Source organism: Corapipo altera, unplaced genomic scaffold, assembly GCF_003945725.1.
Source record: "Corapipo altera isolate COAL_440 unplaced genomic scaffold, ASM394572v1 61553, whole genome shotgun sequence".
Taxonomy (NCBI): Eukaryota; Metazoa; Chordata; class Aves; order Passeriformes; family Pipridae; genus Corapipo; species Corapipo altera.
In genome coordinates this window covers 429,840-444,927 of record NW_020884918.1, presented here as the reverse complement: position 1 = coordinate 444,927, position 15,088 = coordinate 429,840, and the positions used below count along the sequence as shown (strand labels likewise).

General features: G+C 37.0%; 1 protein-coding gene across 4 annotated transcripts in view; it reads right to left on the bottom strand.

The window, feature by feature from the left end:
- KIAA1328 (KIAA1328 ortholog) overlaps positions 1-15,088 on the bottom strand; it is a 171,326-nt gene that overhangs the window by 17,274 nt on the left and 138,964 nt on the right. For all 4 annotated transcript variants that reach the window (XM_027656070.1, XM_027656071.1, XM_027656072.1 and 1 more), the window contains one exon: positions 11,878-11,986. In XM_027656070.1, the coding sequence (XP_027511871.1) occupies positions 11,878-11,986 (109 nt within the window). The remainder of the gene's footprint in view (positions 1-11,877; positions 11,987-15,088) is intronic.

Here is a 15,088-nt window from a genome sequence, read left to right as displayed (position 1 = left end):
ACGATCAGAGTGCACAGAGACAGTGAAGTCCACAGGGCGTGAAATTAAAATTTTCACACAGATACAATGAAGTAATGATACAATGTTACAACCTTGGCACAAAAATCTTCTGGTTTGAGTAAAGTCAATGTCATGTGATGTTACGGTTTGTGCACTGCTAGAAACAGTCTGCTGCTAAAAAGTTCATAACAAAACAGAAGGAGAGAAAGCAAGAAAAATGTACAGATAATTACAATAGGCCTGTACATTCTAGTGATCTGGACGTCCCTTAAGATGCTCTTCACAGTCGTATCTAGCTGTCAGTGCAAGCTGAGTTAAGAAAACACACTTTTCTTTCATGCCTGGAAATCTAGATGCTGAGAGGCCATTAGGAGATATGAAAAAGATTGAAAGAGATTTGAACTTGGCAAGGAAAGGGGAGGGAGAGGACAACTCTCTTATGAGGTCGGTTTGTTGCCTACAAACGAGGCAGATATACACGTTCAAAATTCCAAGCATATGGATAAGAACAGGGATGCACAGAGCAATTAACAGAGTCAAGCAGAAGCTGGGATGAGCAGCAGCTGGAGCCCTGTTAAAGTCCTTCTAGGAATTGCTTCACCTGTTACAGTAAAAAGAAAAGGCAGTGCTGGAAGAACATAGGCTCCTCAGCAAAGACAAGGTCATTGGAACAAGAGAGGAGCTTGAAAAATTCTGGGCAGAACTTGGGACAGGGGCACAAACACTTACAAGACTATGCCACATCAGATCAGAGTCTTGCAAAGCCAGTTACAGACAGCACCCTTCATACTACAGATACACCAACATAGTGCCACAGGGAATTAACAGATAATCTGCATGAAGCACAAAGCATTTTATTTCTAACACTATGAAAAAGTCTGCAAACTCATAAATCATAAAGCTGCTTGTATATTATGATGTCTCACAGACTGAAGGACACACACGTAATTCAAAAAAACATATTTACAGGTTTCAACGGGGGGGGGGGGGGGGGGGAATTAAAAAATCAGAATTCAGTCCTACTGCTCATCTCAAACCACAATTTCATGATCACAGGCACAGAAGTTAACTCATGTAAGAACTACTGGTAATGCATTTCCAGTAACCCTTCCAGAAATGTAACAGAAAAAGTCAGCCTAACAGTGCAAAGGTCATTCTTTACAAGACATCTTTCTCATCCTACTGATCCAAGACAGTACACACAGAGAGAAACATACAGCCAAATGTGACTTAATAAAAACTTCAAGTTTTTAGCTTATTAATTTTTTTAAAATTTTTCTCATTTCATTCCAATGATTTCATTACGTTAGCCTTCTTCATCTTTATTAAAAAATAATCAGAACTGAAATGTTTCAATAAACCCAATTTCTGTTTTAAGTAGTAAAAGATGATTCAACGCAGATGAAGAAAAAAGGAAAGTTAGAAGTACAATGGCATTAGAGGCTTTGAGAATATCTTTTAAAAGCTGTTAAATACATAAATTATATATTAGTACTGTAGAATGTCTTTGGTTGTTTTTTAGAGGGAAAGAAAAAAAGAACTGTAACAGCAATTTTTTTCACAGAATCACAGAATAGTTTGGGTCAGAAGGGCCTTTAAAGGTCATCCAGTACAACTCCCTGCAATAAGCAGGGACATCTTCAACTAGATCATCTTCACTAGCAGTATGTAACAAAGCAAAATACTTCGAAACTCATGGGTGGAAAGAACCAAAGGTGAAAAACAACACTTAAGGCACCACTATTAAACCGACAGAGCTAAGTTAGTACAGGGCAGAAAAAAGATACAATATTATTTTCAGTAAAAGGTTCAGTTTTTCCATCACATTTCAAAATTACTTCCCTCTCACCACATTCAGACTAAAAGAAATAACGTTGCCCCAACCCTCTAGAGGGCCATAAACTAAGCACCATCCCATAAACAACACAGAACAGAACAAAATTAACGTACATGGCCCCAAATTACCTGGGAGCTAGAAGAACATTGCATTGGGAAATTTAAATTTTAAATATAAGCAGTATCTACAATTAAATAAATGGTGAAAAAACTCACCAAAATACTGTTTTCCTTTAAGATTATCTAAATGTTGAAGAGTTATCTTTAGTGCTCTAGCCACAGCCCATCACAAAGCCAAACCTAACAATGATCAACAGCAGTATGTGTTTTTGAAAAGGAAATGTGGCCTAGGAAGAGAAAAAAGTCACACCTACAGTAAAAATGAGTGCACCCAGCTTGAACAAAGATCTGTAACCAGAGACTACACCACCAACTCTGTTTCCTTCAAGTCTGCATTAGAAAGCCAGAAGGTATGTTACACCATTCAGGGGTTCCCAAAGTAATGCTGGGAAGCCTAAAAAATAAAAACACATTTAGTTCAATAGTTCAAAGTTCAATATTCTTTACACTGAAACACTACCACGACTTTCCTACCCAAATGTGGAAGATACCTTGGTTCTTTCATTACCTTACCCAGGAAAAAAAATCAGGGCCCAAATCTTCTGTTATTACGTCCTATCTGACTAATGACAGATATGTAACATTGTAAGATTGAGATGCAAACTCAGATACTGGGTTTTTCCCAATCAGACATGTCTTAACAAGGATGTTAAGAGATGATAGTTATTTAAAAATAGACTGTTATTTAAAAATCATCATTATAATCCATATATTAAGGAAGACTTCAGCTATAGAGCTGTGGAAGTTAGAGAAAACTACAATGTCAGTCTCCAAGTAAGTGGAATTAAGAACACAATAATGATAACAGGTCAGCATATGAGCTCACTGGACTTCTGGTCTCTTATCTCCATGCTACATGCTCTGAATGTGCCATCTCACAATTCTGTTTGATGGCCATAGACAAGACAATAAAGAATTGTTCCATACTCATTTTCTGCAGGTCACGTTTGATTTTATGAACTTCTAATAATATCCTAAACTTAGCCACCTCTTTTCCAAGCTGAAGAGTCCTTGTCTGTTGTGCTGTTTCTTCCACAAAATCTCTCACACATCAGTAGTCCACTACACTGCCCAGATTTGACAACCAATACAGCTACATACTGTTGACCAAAAATTTGCTACAGCAGCCTTTCACTTCACAAGTGGAAACAATATAAAAATAAGAAAGCTTGTTAGAAATAACTATCATACTAAGGCTCTGAAAATGAAGATTCAACCTATGGAGAAACACTTCCGAAGGATGAAATGGAGTCATACCAGTTTAAGTGGAACAGTAAACTCTTATGCCCAGTCAGGTAAAAATAAAGAAAATGGAAAGAACAAACTGACAGATCAACAAGGGAGGAAAAACCAAACAAAAAAACCCCAAAGAGATAAAAACACAAAAAAGCAAACCCACAACTAAAAAAAAATCCCCCAAAATCAAAGCCAACAAAACATTCCAGTCAAAGATAAGGGTTATCCTGCTGAAATCAAAAGGTCTAATAACAAATCCCACTTTTAAGTAAATCAAAAAATAGGAAGTCTAAGTATCTGTTAAAGCTCAGAGGAAATGAAATTATAAAGGAGCAGGTAAGGATGATAAGGCCACAGCAGAAAAGCTCAGTGAGCTGAACACATATTCACAAAGCAGGAACTTACAAAGTTTCTGAAACTACAGAAGACATGGTGGAAGACCTTTCGAAGTTGAAATGTCGTGCAAATAAATTACAGAACAAATCGAGATGAATGAACAATAATAAATTGCTGGGATCAGCTGGTACTCGCTCAAACTTCTGAAGGAGCTCAGGTATGAAATAGCTGAACTATTAACTGTAGCGTGTAACTAATTGCCTAAAACTGCTTCAGTTCTGGGGCAAAAACAGGGTTCTTTTTAAGCGATCTGTAAAGATGCAGAAATCTACAAATGAAGAGGTCTAATGTTTAGAACAAGCAGATTGACAGAAATTATAATAAAGAAACAACAAACTTGACATATTAGCAGAGACTTCATATTAAGTCTTCAATCACCAGGGACCTTTTACAAGATTCGTGAGATTATTTTGCATCTGAAAGATGCAGTTTAAGTAGTCTATCTTGGAGTTCCAAAAGGCCTCCAGCAAATCCATTACCAAAGACTTAAAAGTTGTCATAAAAAAGAGAAAAATCCATTAATGGATAGATAACTGGTTAAAACTCAGGAAATTAAGAGAAAACATTAAAATTAGTCTGCTGTAAAGTGGACAGAGAGGTCACCAGTGGAGCATCACAGGAATCTGTTAGGGTCTCAACTCTTTATTGTATTCATAAGTGGCCTAGAGAAAGGACAAATAAGGAAGAGACATTTGCTGCTGATACCATACTATTCACAGTAGCACAAACAAAAGCTGGGTGTCCTTATTGAAGCAGAGAACTGGAATATCACAAAGGGTTAAAAAAGCACATTAAAAACTGGAAACAGGGCAAATAGGGTAGTATAAAGTACTGGTTACTGTCCTTAAGTGACAAGAGAGGCACGAATTTATTTTTTAAGTAGGCAACTCATCAGGTGGAAATAACTGAGAATACAGAGCTGTATCTGCCTGCTGAGATCATCTCCTGATGCACAGAACGTTATCTGGCAGAAATGGGACACGACTGGATCGAGGCCCTGCTCAAACCTCAGAAACACTGCAGTACCATGATCACCTGTATTCGAGTTACAGGGCACCACCAGGCCATGACACTTCTAAAAAGGACTCCCCCACGCAGTCAAACTTCCATCACCATGATTTTTATTAAACACTTTATCACGTCACAAGCTCACATGCTACTGAGGAAGATGCGGTATGTTCACAATCATGTATATACACTCCCACTCTCCCAGAGTGGGGGCTTTATATCTTTGATATCTAAGCCCTTTGATTTATAATGTGAGCATTAAAGGTATATTAATAATCAGGGCACTGACCATGCAGCACATAGGTTAACCCTGCATTTGTCTCCAATCCATAATGAAAACACAAACGACAAACAATTTATTTTAAGTTCCACATATTCAGCTACAAGAGGGATAAGGTATCAGTGCACATTCCTCCAGGATTATTTTACAGGTCACAGGATGACAGGTATCACCAAAAGGATAGTTAGCTGATTCTAAAATAATTCATTGACCATAAAAGGAGCTAAGGGTAACTAGCTCAGTTGTCTCAAGATAAGCAAGATGAATTCCACCCTAACTATACTATCATCACAGTTAATCACTGTTATTACAGGGACCAACCAACCATGGAGATATACCATGGCAAGATCCTGCCCTAAAGAGCCTGAAAAGCCCAAGCAGGTGAAGGAGGGAAGAAAAGGGTAGTATATTAACACATAAGCAGTGTGGTAGAAATATGGCAAAGCATCTTTAGGGATAAAGCCTTCTTAAAGTGCGATGCAATTGTCCCGCATGTATTATTCACCAGTTCCTCCCACCTCAAAAAAAAAAAAAACCTCTCCAAAAAACCAAGAGGAAATGCCTCTGAAAGAGAAGAACAGAAATTACCACCATCCTAGGAACAGAAGAGCTGCTTAGAGAACCATGAAGACAGAAACCAAGACTTGCCAAGCTTTGTAGAAATTGCCATCACAGTAATTCTAAGAAAATGTTTAAAAGTAAAATGCAGAGCACTCAAGGTATCAGTGGAGTAAAAAAAACCACAGTCAAATCATTTTTTTTGACAAAGAAATAGAGCAAGGAACAGAAGGAACCTGAAAATATTTTGAGGCTAAGTTTTCATAGCTGTGATTACAAATGCAAACAGAAATCACATCCAATGAACCAACATTCACTTAAGATTTAACATGGTATTTAAGAACATACAAATGCACATGGAGAAAAAATTGTAAAAAAAAGTAATTAAGATAACAATGAAAATTATGTAAAGTCAGTTTCATAATATGATTTCTACTCTATTTTCCTTTGCTTACTATTACTTTCAAACTACAATGAAGTTATTGTCATACCCCTGAATGATGGAAACCTTGCCAACTACTTCAAAACTGACACGTTTTCTGTTTCACTGAACATTCCCAGAAGACATTTTCCCTCATTTTAATACAAAATCCTGTCAGATCCACAGAGCTGAAAAAAAAAATGTGTAAAGGATACGTAGCTGTAATAGACCTCCCCCAACTAGTCAAAGTTTGGAATAAAAGATGATCAAAAAAGACTCAAAGATCCAGTGCTAGATTAATGCAAATATCTGCTTGTTTGCAAGTGTACTTTTTGATTAAACTGGCATACATCAAGTACAATTAGAAGGGTTATTTATAACTAAGAAATACATAATTCTGCATTTTAATGAGGGTGACAATTACAGCCAACAGTTGGCAATTAACATTAATCCTTTTGCACTGCAAATCAGAATTTCCCAATATGATTTTCTTTGTCAGCAATGGACACACCAAAACTGTTACTGCAAAGCAGCTATTTATTAGGTAGGCTGCTTTGACACAAATAGGTGTTCCGGTTACACACAGTAAGGAAAGAAGCCAATGATGTGTTAAATTTGATAACCTCAGATGTAAATACAGAATGTCACTTCAAAATTTACTTGATGTCTACAACACAAAATATAATCAAGGCTTATCATTTTCATGGCTGAACCCAATTCCAAGTTTCCCAAGAGCCAGGCTTCACAGGTGAAATCTGATTTCAACACAGGCTTGAAAGCTCCCATTGTTAAATTTGGTTTAGATCCCAGCCCTGGGTTCACATCTGCATTTCACCCCTGAGACTTCAAAGCTTTTAGTGGTTGTAACTGAACAGGGTAGATAAGGAGTAGTGTTTGCCCAGTCGGTATCAGTTTCCAAAGCAGAACTCTGGAGCAACTACTGAAGACAAGAATAATTACTACTGAAGGATTTGCTACGTTAGCATAGCCTTACTGCAAATTCTTTCCTTATGCAGGTTATCAATAAAATTTTGGTTCTCAAAACCACTGAATTTTAAATACCAAACTTCCCAAGTTGCTCTAACATATTTCTATTCATCGAGGAAAAATTTCTCTGTAAATAAATGCCATGTCTATAACAAATGTTGACCTAATCAAACACTACTATTTCTGATATCCATGATCCTCAAAGATAGATGATTTAGATTTGCTAAGTGTGTCTTTCTAAAAAAGGAGTTCTCTCTGTTTTAGCCTCTCAGCCATTGTCTTTTCAGACAAAAGCACTGGAAAACTACCTAACTAGCCTCTTGTCATACTGGTCTTTAACAGGAAGAGAGACCTGATCCAAATCCTATCTAAGGCATAGGATCAAAACGCAGCCTCTAGAAGAGTGCTGAGGTGTTCACCACCTAGGTCAGGCAATTGCATGGGATCAGTGTCAAGACATAACTAAACGAGAAGGCAGGAAAGGAGAACTATGAGCATTAAGCCAAGAAACCTACAATGTACTTCTTACAAAGCGCTGTAAAATTCACATTTATTTTGTAAGTATGAGATAGATGGGTTATTTCTACATACAGAGGTGCCCAACTAAAATCAAGATAAGTGATATTAATGTCCTATGGTCAGTATTATTGAACCTCGAAAGCAATAAACTATGAGTCGATAAATATTACATTTGCAACATAGTTAACATTCTTCTACTGTCTCTGGCACTTATTACACATTGTAACCGCAAGTCTACAATACATTATTCATATTTGGGGTGTCACTGAGTGATGGATTGCTGTAAGAGAGGCTGTCCTTTAAATAAATCAACAAATAAAAATGCAAATGTTAACATTTTCAGCCACAACTTTTTCCATCTTGAATGGGGAATGAAAATTTCACATTATATCGACAGCCAGCAGAGAGAACAATTAACAACCTACACGGTGAATAAGAGAGATTAATTTGCCAATGTCTGGTTTTATCACTTGCATATGGAACTACATTGGACTTTTTGTGCTGCTGGCTTTCTCAGAGAGTAGGCAAAACTTGCGTCTCCTACCACGTTCAGAAACTAACTCACCACCCCGCTCCAAACACACTTTTAATCTCTTTAAATGTTCCTAAGTTAAATCTGGAATTAAAGTTTCTTGCTCCCTTTGAATCTTGTATGGTGTCTGATCCTAAGGGGGAAAAACTAATTCTATTTCTTTGTCAGTGCTTGATTGGAGTCTACAGTAGAAGGAACCTCATAGATCGTCTTAAGTCGATATCCATATTTAAGCATCCAATATGCACAGATCTGAGAAGCAACTACCATCTAAGTAAGGCAAAAGCTTAAATCTCATCACTGTCATATTTCCTAACACTCAGCATAACAGATCTACTCTAGACTATTCCAGTGTGCATTATTAAGTATACAACACTGCACATTATATTTTACATCAGATATTAATTTGCTTAAAAGTCCCTGAATACACATTCACCTGAGATGTGCTGGGCAACTGGGTAAATAGTTCTGTTTTTAAAATGTCCCTAAATGCAAATTTACACAATACAATCTGTTTATAAAAACTCCAACAGGCCACTGTAGTCTAACAGATAATAATACAGCTCAAATACAGCATTTGTATTGCAAGAACTTCTAAATCACTTATTTTAATGGCTAAAAGAAACTTCACTCAAAGACAATGCATTCAGCAAGCATTAAAGCTTTGATCTGAAACTGCAACAAGAAAACACATGCTTAATGCTGAAATCCCAGACTATCACTCAATCCCTTAATTTACCTAACTGTTCTTAAACTCACTTCTTTGATGTCCAAAGTGAAAAATGCTACAGGAGAATTATCTGTTTCCATGGTGAGCAGAACCACCTTTGCCTGTGTCTTTTTAAGTGCTTGATTATCCGCAGTATTAGAGGACTTATTGTGCCAAACTCAACACTACAACAGTTTCTGCGTGGGGAGAGCCTGACAATTGCAACAGGGCTCTAATCAAATTAAATGGTCTTTCAGAATGTACAGTTTGTAATTTTCTTTTTTTTTTTTTTCAAAAATAGCTGAATACTTTAATTTAGAGCAGTTTCTCTTCTGTGTGCAACACAACACTTGTTTTGCTGAAATCAGTACCTGGTTATGGCTAAGGTAAGATCTAGTTTATGTAAAAACTTCTTAATTAGTAAATGAAAGCATCGATATGCCAGGGCTTCCCCTTTCCACTGTCCCTCCAGATCAAAAGCAAAAATACAGAGTCTTTCTTCTAGGCAAACGCCAGTTATGAGAAAGATACTCCCAGTCACCAAAAAGGAAACGTTTTAGACAATCAGAATAATTATGCTTTAGGGGTAAGGAACAAACTTACTCTTCCAAATTTGCCCAGCCCTAACCTCGCCTGTGATTTTTTTGGTCTAGATAAATAAGCACATGGAGTAGAAAAGCTTTCCAGACCTACTGTGAACATAATTCTAAAGGCTTCGTGCAGGTGTAGACACTTTGGGTAGCCAAACTTTCAGCTTGGCTTTATTAGGGAAGGCAGTGACAGGCAGGCATAGAAGCATGATGGGCAAGCAAATTCACTATTAGCCTATTTCTGGATGCCACATAAAGAAAGGTTGGGTTTCTTTTTTCTTGCAGAGATACCACTGAAATCACCTTGTGCACATTCATTTTTCAAGTCTGGTCCTTCTACAGGTCTAGCACTAGGGCTCTCAATGTTCACGTTTACCTTCTAGGGACACTTATTTCTTGCTCCGGACATGATTCATCCCGAGACAGAGAAGGATGTAGGACTGCAGCAGTTCTTCCTCAAGCAGGAGGTAGCTGTAACACACTGAAGCCTCCAGTTGAGCACTGCCAAGACAGGCTATCACGCCAACACATCTTCTACCTGCCATGCCTGCTTATCCAGCCAGCCCTTCCCAGAAGCTGTGCTAGCACCCTGATGCCTCACGCTGCCAGGGAGCTTATGTCGCTTTCCAACACCTTCTCCCTGGCAGGCTTTCTGTTGCTGCTGCTGCCTGGTGCCAGGGTTTGAGCTAGTTAAAGCTGGCACAAACATGAGTTGAATCTAGTCCTATAAATTTAAATAGTCAAAAGTAATTAGGTTTACATGTACTGCTGAATAAATAAATTTGCTCTTAGGCTAGGGCTTTGTGTTGCAAGTTTCAGATCCATGCCAACTGTTGTGGTTAAGCTGTTAACTCCCCCAAATCACAGATCATAATGAACATGCTGACAAACCCTAACTTTAGTGGCACAATAGCAGCAATAACTCTCGATATTGATTAATTTAGTTAGTTAAACCTGCAGTCTAAGCTTATAACCATTCCGTGATAAATTGAGACTGACCTGCTGCCCAAGCAGGTTTTTTGATGAAGGACAGAATCAGCTTTAGGTTTCCCCAGAAATACTTGTCCATTTACCATTTTCAATTAGAGAAGGCCATGAGTAAGGGAAAGAACAACATGGCTGCTTATGGTCAATTAGAGCTACAGCACCAATGGAGGGAAAGCAAATGAGGAAGTATGGGAGAAAGCACTCCAGAAATACAAGATTTTTCAAAATTTGTCATCAACTGGTAAAATAAGCCTTTAAGGATGGCAGCTAATCAGACTCCTTTTACTGATCACTTTACCTGGTATGATTTCTAACAGCATATTTCAACAAATATTTTACTCCCCTCTGTGGAAAAGAATAGATCATCAATCCTCTTGAATAAAATTCCTTTTTCTGAGCAGTTGTCATATGATGTGAATAATTATATCTACTTCTCAGTGCTTGAATGGAATCTCAACTTGGCACTATTAGACAGCATCAAGCACTATCTTTACACACACTTTATCTGCTATGACTGGCTTGCAAAGGTAACCCTTCCTTTTAAGAGAAATGCTTAGGCAATCTTGTGGTTTCTGTTAGTTTAAACACACAGCTACTTGTGGGAAACAGAGCCTAATCTAGCTCAGTTTTTAAATCCTCTCAGAATTATCAACTCTCCCATCAGAAGAAAAAAAAAAAAAGTGTTTCCATAGCAAGGAAGTACAATTTTGTCAATATTGATAGTGGTTTTTCACCTATTATATATCGCAAGTTCCCTCAGAAGATAGAAATAAACTGCCAGTTTCTGCCAAGAATACAGGGATGATATCAAGCATACATTTTCCTAGTCCACTGGGCCAAGAGAAGATTAAATCTGACTCCAGCCCTCTCATCCTCCAAGAAACATTTAACTCTTCTTAAGAATGGCTGCACATTCTTGTTATGCCACCTCACAGTTACCTAACTAGTAGTGGTGTGAAATACTGCAAATTCATATTTCAACCTGCATTTATTTTGTTGCTTAACTAAAGATTTTATTATGAGAAAACATGGGATATGACAAAGAAAAGCAGGGATTGTGTGCTGTTCTAGGCATTTACCACTAGAGATGTAATCCTGCCTAAAGAAGGCAAGTTGTTTTCAGACTCGTAACCGTAACAACAATGCTGCTTTCAGTTTTTTCATTGGAGCAGAAGCTATAATGCTGCTTTTCCAGTGCATTTAGTGCAGATATATAGTATAATCAGGAATTGCTGACTTAATGTGATTTTGTTGCTTGTCATTAAACATAAAATAACTCTCATACAAAACGTTTTAAAAGAAATGCCATTTGATAAAATATGGGGTTGGGGGAAGAGGCAGGCACATACAGAGGGATTAAAATCTTCACGTGGATGTAAAACCTAACAGGGTTAACAGTGTCCATACAAATTATTTACAAAGGCATTTAATGTGTCAGGACTTGCAACATAAAATACTTTCTGTTCAAAATCTAAGTAAAATTAAAATGTTAGAACTTGGCATATTCCTGCTTTTCTTATTCTAAAAAGCAACTTAAGGCTTACTATAAATGTCAAAAGGATATGGCAGGTTTTAGTTTATATCATCCAGCTAGCGCGAACATGAAACATCATAGAAATTCAGCCACTTCCCTGCATCTAGGAGAATTTGATGGTTGTGTTTGCAGAATCTTAAACCAGAGATTACCCTACAGCTTACCGTGAAGTGTCATGCTGGATCGGTGATATGCCTGTGGTTGCAAGCGCTTTGCTGCTGCCCATCAACCCAGGAGATGTGCCTGCATCCTTCCTAGGTCCTGAAGTTGTCCCTGTGGAATGAAGTGAAGACAAGCCAGACATCAGAGGCTATTAATTTTGGGACAGATGTCTCACGATTCTGCATTATTACAGAACACTGGGTTTTAAAGCTGAAACCTTTCGGAGTGCCAGACATATACAGAGAAATGGCAATCAGAGAACTCATCAGTGGACACTACTGTGCACAGCATCCATTTCAGGACCAGATAGGATCAAATCTGTACAATAAAACACACTAAAGCCTCCATCTTACTGCCCAAAGTTTGACAGACTTGCACCGTTATCATTTCTTACAGTCATCCACAGGATTCGGCTTGTTTCACAGATGCAGCTCCCAAGACGTGCTATAAGATGTTATTTCTCCAAGTGTAAATATAACAGTATTTTGCTTTCAATAAAATAGAACTGATACTCCATTCTTTCTTCTACTCTCCAAATAGATAGGATTTACTTACACAAATAGCATAGAGGTAAAGGCAATATGAAAATTAGGAGTAATATGATCTACTACACAAAAGCCTGTGGGTTTGGGCTTTTTTATCTAGCCTAATTAGTTCTGTGCAACCAACATCATTTAACTAAACAGTTAGCATAGGAAAAACCGCAAGTATCAGCAAAAATTAAAGTCAAACCAGTGTTTAGCTCTTTATGTAATTCTGTCATGACTAAATATTTCTCAGCTCTGCGAACAGCAACATTATCTATCATCCATGCTGAAACATAAAGCAACAAGGCTGTAATTCCAGCGTCAGCGCAAAATTTACAGATGTCCAAGGGATTAAGTTTATTTAAAATACTGCACTGATTTAAGATTTATACAAATATATAAAATTTAGTAAACCCCTATGTTTTAAGGTGCATTTTAGGGAGGCTAATAAAAAAATGGGTTCTTATCACTCTGCTATAATGAATTGTGCTTCAGTACCATGCAGTGAAAAAAATCTCGCCTAACAAAGAGTTAATTATCAGTGAAGGAACTCCTGGAAATATCATGGGGATATATGCTGATTGTGTGTCCCTGGTAACTTGATAGTGTGCCAATCCATGATGAGAAGAGTGGGTATGCATGTAAAGACTGGAAGGCTCTTGCTTAGACTTTTGGTTTTATGATTGAATAAGAGATATTTAGAAATCATTTCACATGACAGCAGAATGAGGCAGCTGGATTTTAAGAAACTAATACTAAAGTAATAAAAACCTGGTGAACACGGGAGAATATATTCAATTCCTAATATAAGAAAAGGCTAGCACACTGTCAACATACTACATTCATAGCAAACTAGATGTATTTCTGCAAAAAAGAAAATATACCGACTCAGAAGTGGCCAACACAGACTCAGGGGGACTGTTCAAAGACCCAAGTTTGAAAATATTACCAGGGCTAGAAACAGAAAACAAGAAAAGAAACTAAGCAGGAATATACTGAGGTTGTTAAGCTGCACAGAGAAAAAACAAGGGTAGCAAGAAATCCCAAATAAGTGCATATCTAAACAAAAAAAGTTTAAAAATACATCTTGATAAAAGCATGCAAGTCGATTGAGGGAAAAGAAATGCCAAAAACCAAGTGAATATACAAAGATGATTAAATCAATAATGATCCCAAAAATGTCCAAGCTACTAATAATTTTAAAATATACTACGAGAAAAAATAAAGGAAAAGAAAATTGGCAAGTAGAAGATAATGAAGACCCTGTTGATGTATAATACCTGCCTATATAAAGCTGATGAAAAAAACTATCAGGGGAAAAAAAAAGATACAAAGTCTTTAGTCTGAAGGATATATATTTCAGGGCTAAAGGGAATTAGTTAATGAATTTATGAAGTGACTGGTAATTATTTATGAAAAGTCATAGAGAACTGGGGTGATACAAATGACAGCAAATTAATTAGATTTGCAGGTGTTGGAAGACGGTATGAGACTGGAGACATTGCAGATGATCTAAAGGAGCAAGAACCAGGGAAAAAGAATAGACACATTTACCCTTGGAAAAAAGAAAAAGCTCTTACATGGTGTGATAATCTAACACCAGTGGAAAGAACCTGGAGCAGCAAATAATAGTAAAAAATAAACTAGATATAAGCTTGCAAGGTAAGCTACCCCCAAAGCAATTATAGATGTCTTCTAAATGGTAATGTTAAGAATACTATTTTCAATTTGGTTAACTTGGTACAAGACTGATTTAAAGCAGATTAAAGAATCATTTGAGACAACTCAAATAGTTGTATATTTCTGCTTGAGAAACAGACAACTAAAACATCACTAAACTGGGGAAATATAGCAGTCTATATTTTGGAAGTGTAAACACTAAGAATGAAGAAATACAGCTGAGGTTGGTTCAAGCAGCAATGGGATGAAAGTAAGCAAAGGGAAATCTAGGTTGATAATCATAAAAGAAATCTTTATGACTTGAATAATAGTAATATTCATAAGACTTAACATTTATATAGTACTTCACATCTTCAAAGCACTTCGCTAATATTAACTAATTGCTCTATTCGATTGTAGGGAAGAGTCTTCCCTCAAGGGAAGAAGTGCCAGATCCTGAATCCCTAAGAAGCTACATTAGAAAAACTACTGAAAAATAAACATTATACAGAAAAAAATCAGCCCCTGGAAAAGTACAGGGCTAAAATGAGCTAAAATAATTTTCCTTCTCTGGCTCTTTCTTTTACATATGGAATGGAAAGTTGTGCATGCTATACAACACCAAGCATACATTATGCCCAACACAGACACAAAGGGAAAAATAGTTCTTTCTTTTGTTTAAATTCAGAGGTATTTCAGGAAAGGGGTAAAGAGGAATACTTTAAACAGAAACATAGAAAGGTGCCAAATATTGCAGAGTGTAATGGGTAGAATCTAGTTTAAATTTCTCAGTCCCAAAGAAAAATTTTCCAAAGCAGAAAGGAAGGGAAGCACACATTTCTGTACTCCAGTGTTTTTTAACCAGACAAGCTGTTAGATTTTAGTACACTTTGACATAGCTAGTGGTGACACCAATAAAAACAATTTACTGCTTAAAGGATCTAAGACTTCAGGATTGCTTCGACTGCTTAAAGTTTTGCTGGTAAAACTAAAAAAGTTTGACTGCAAGACACAAACACCTGCTAAA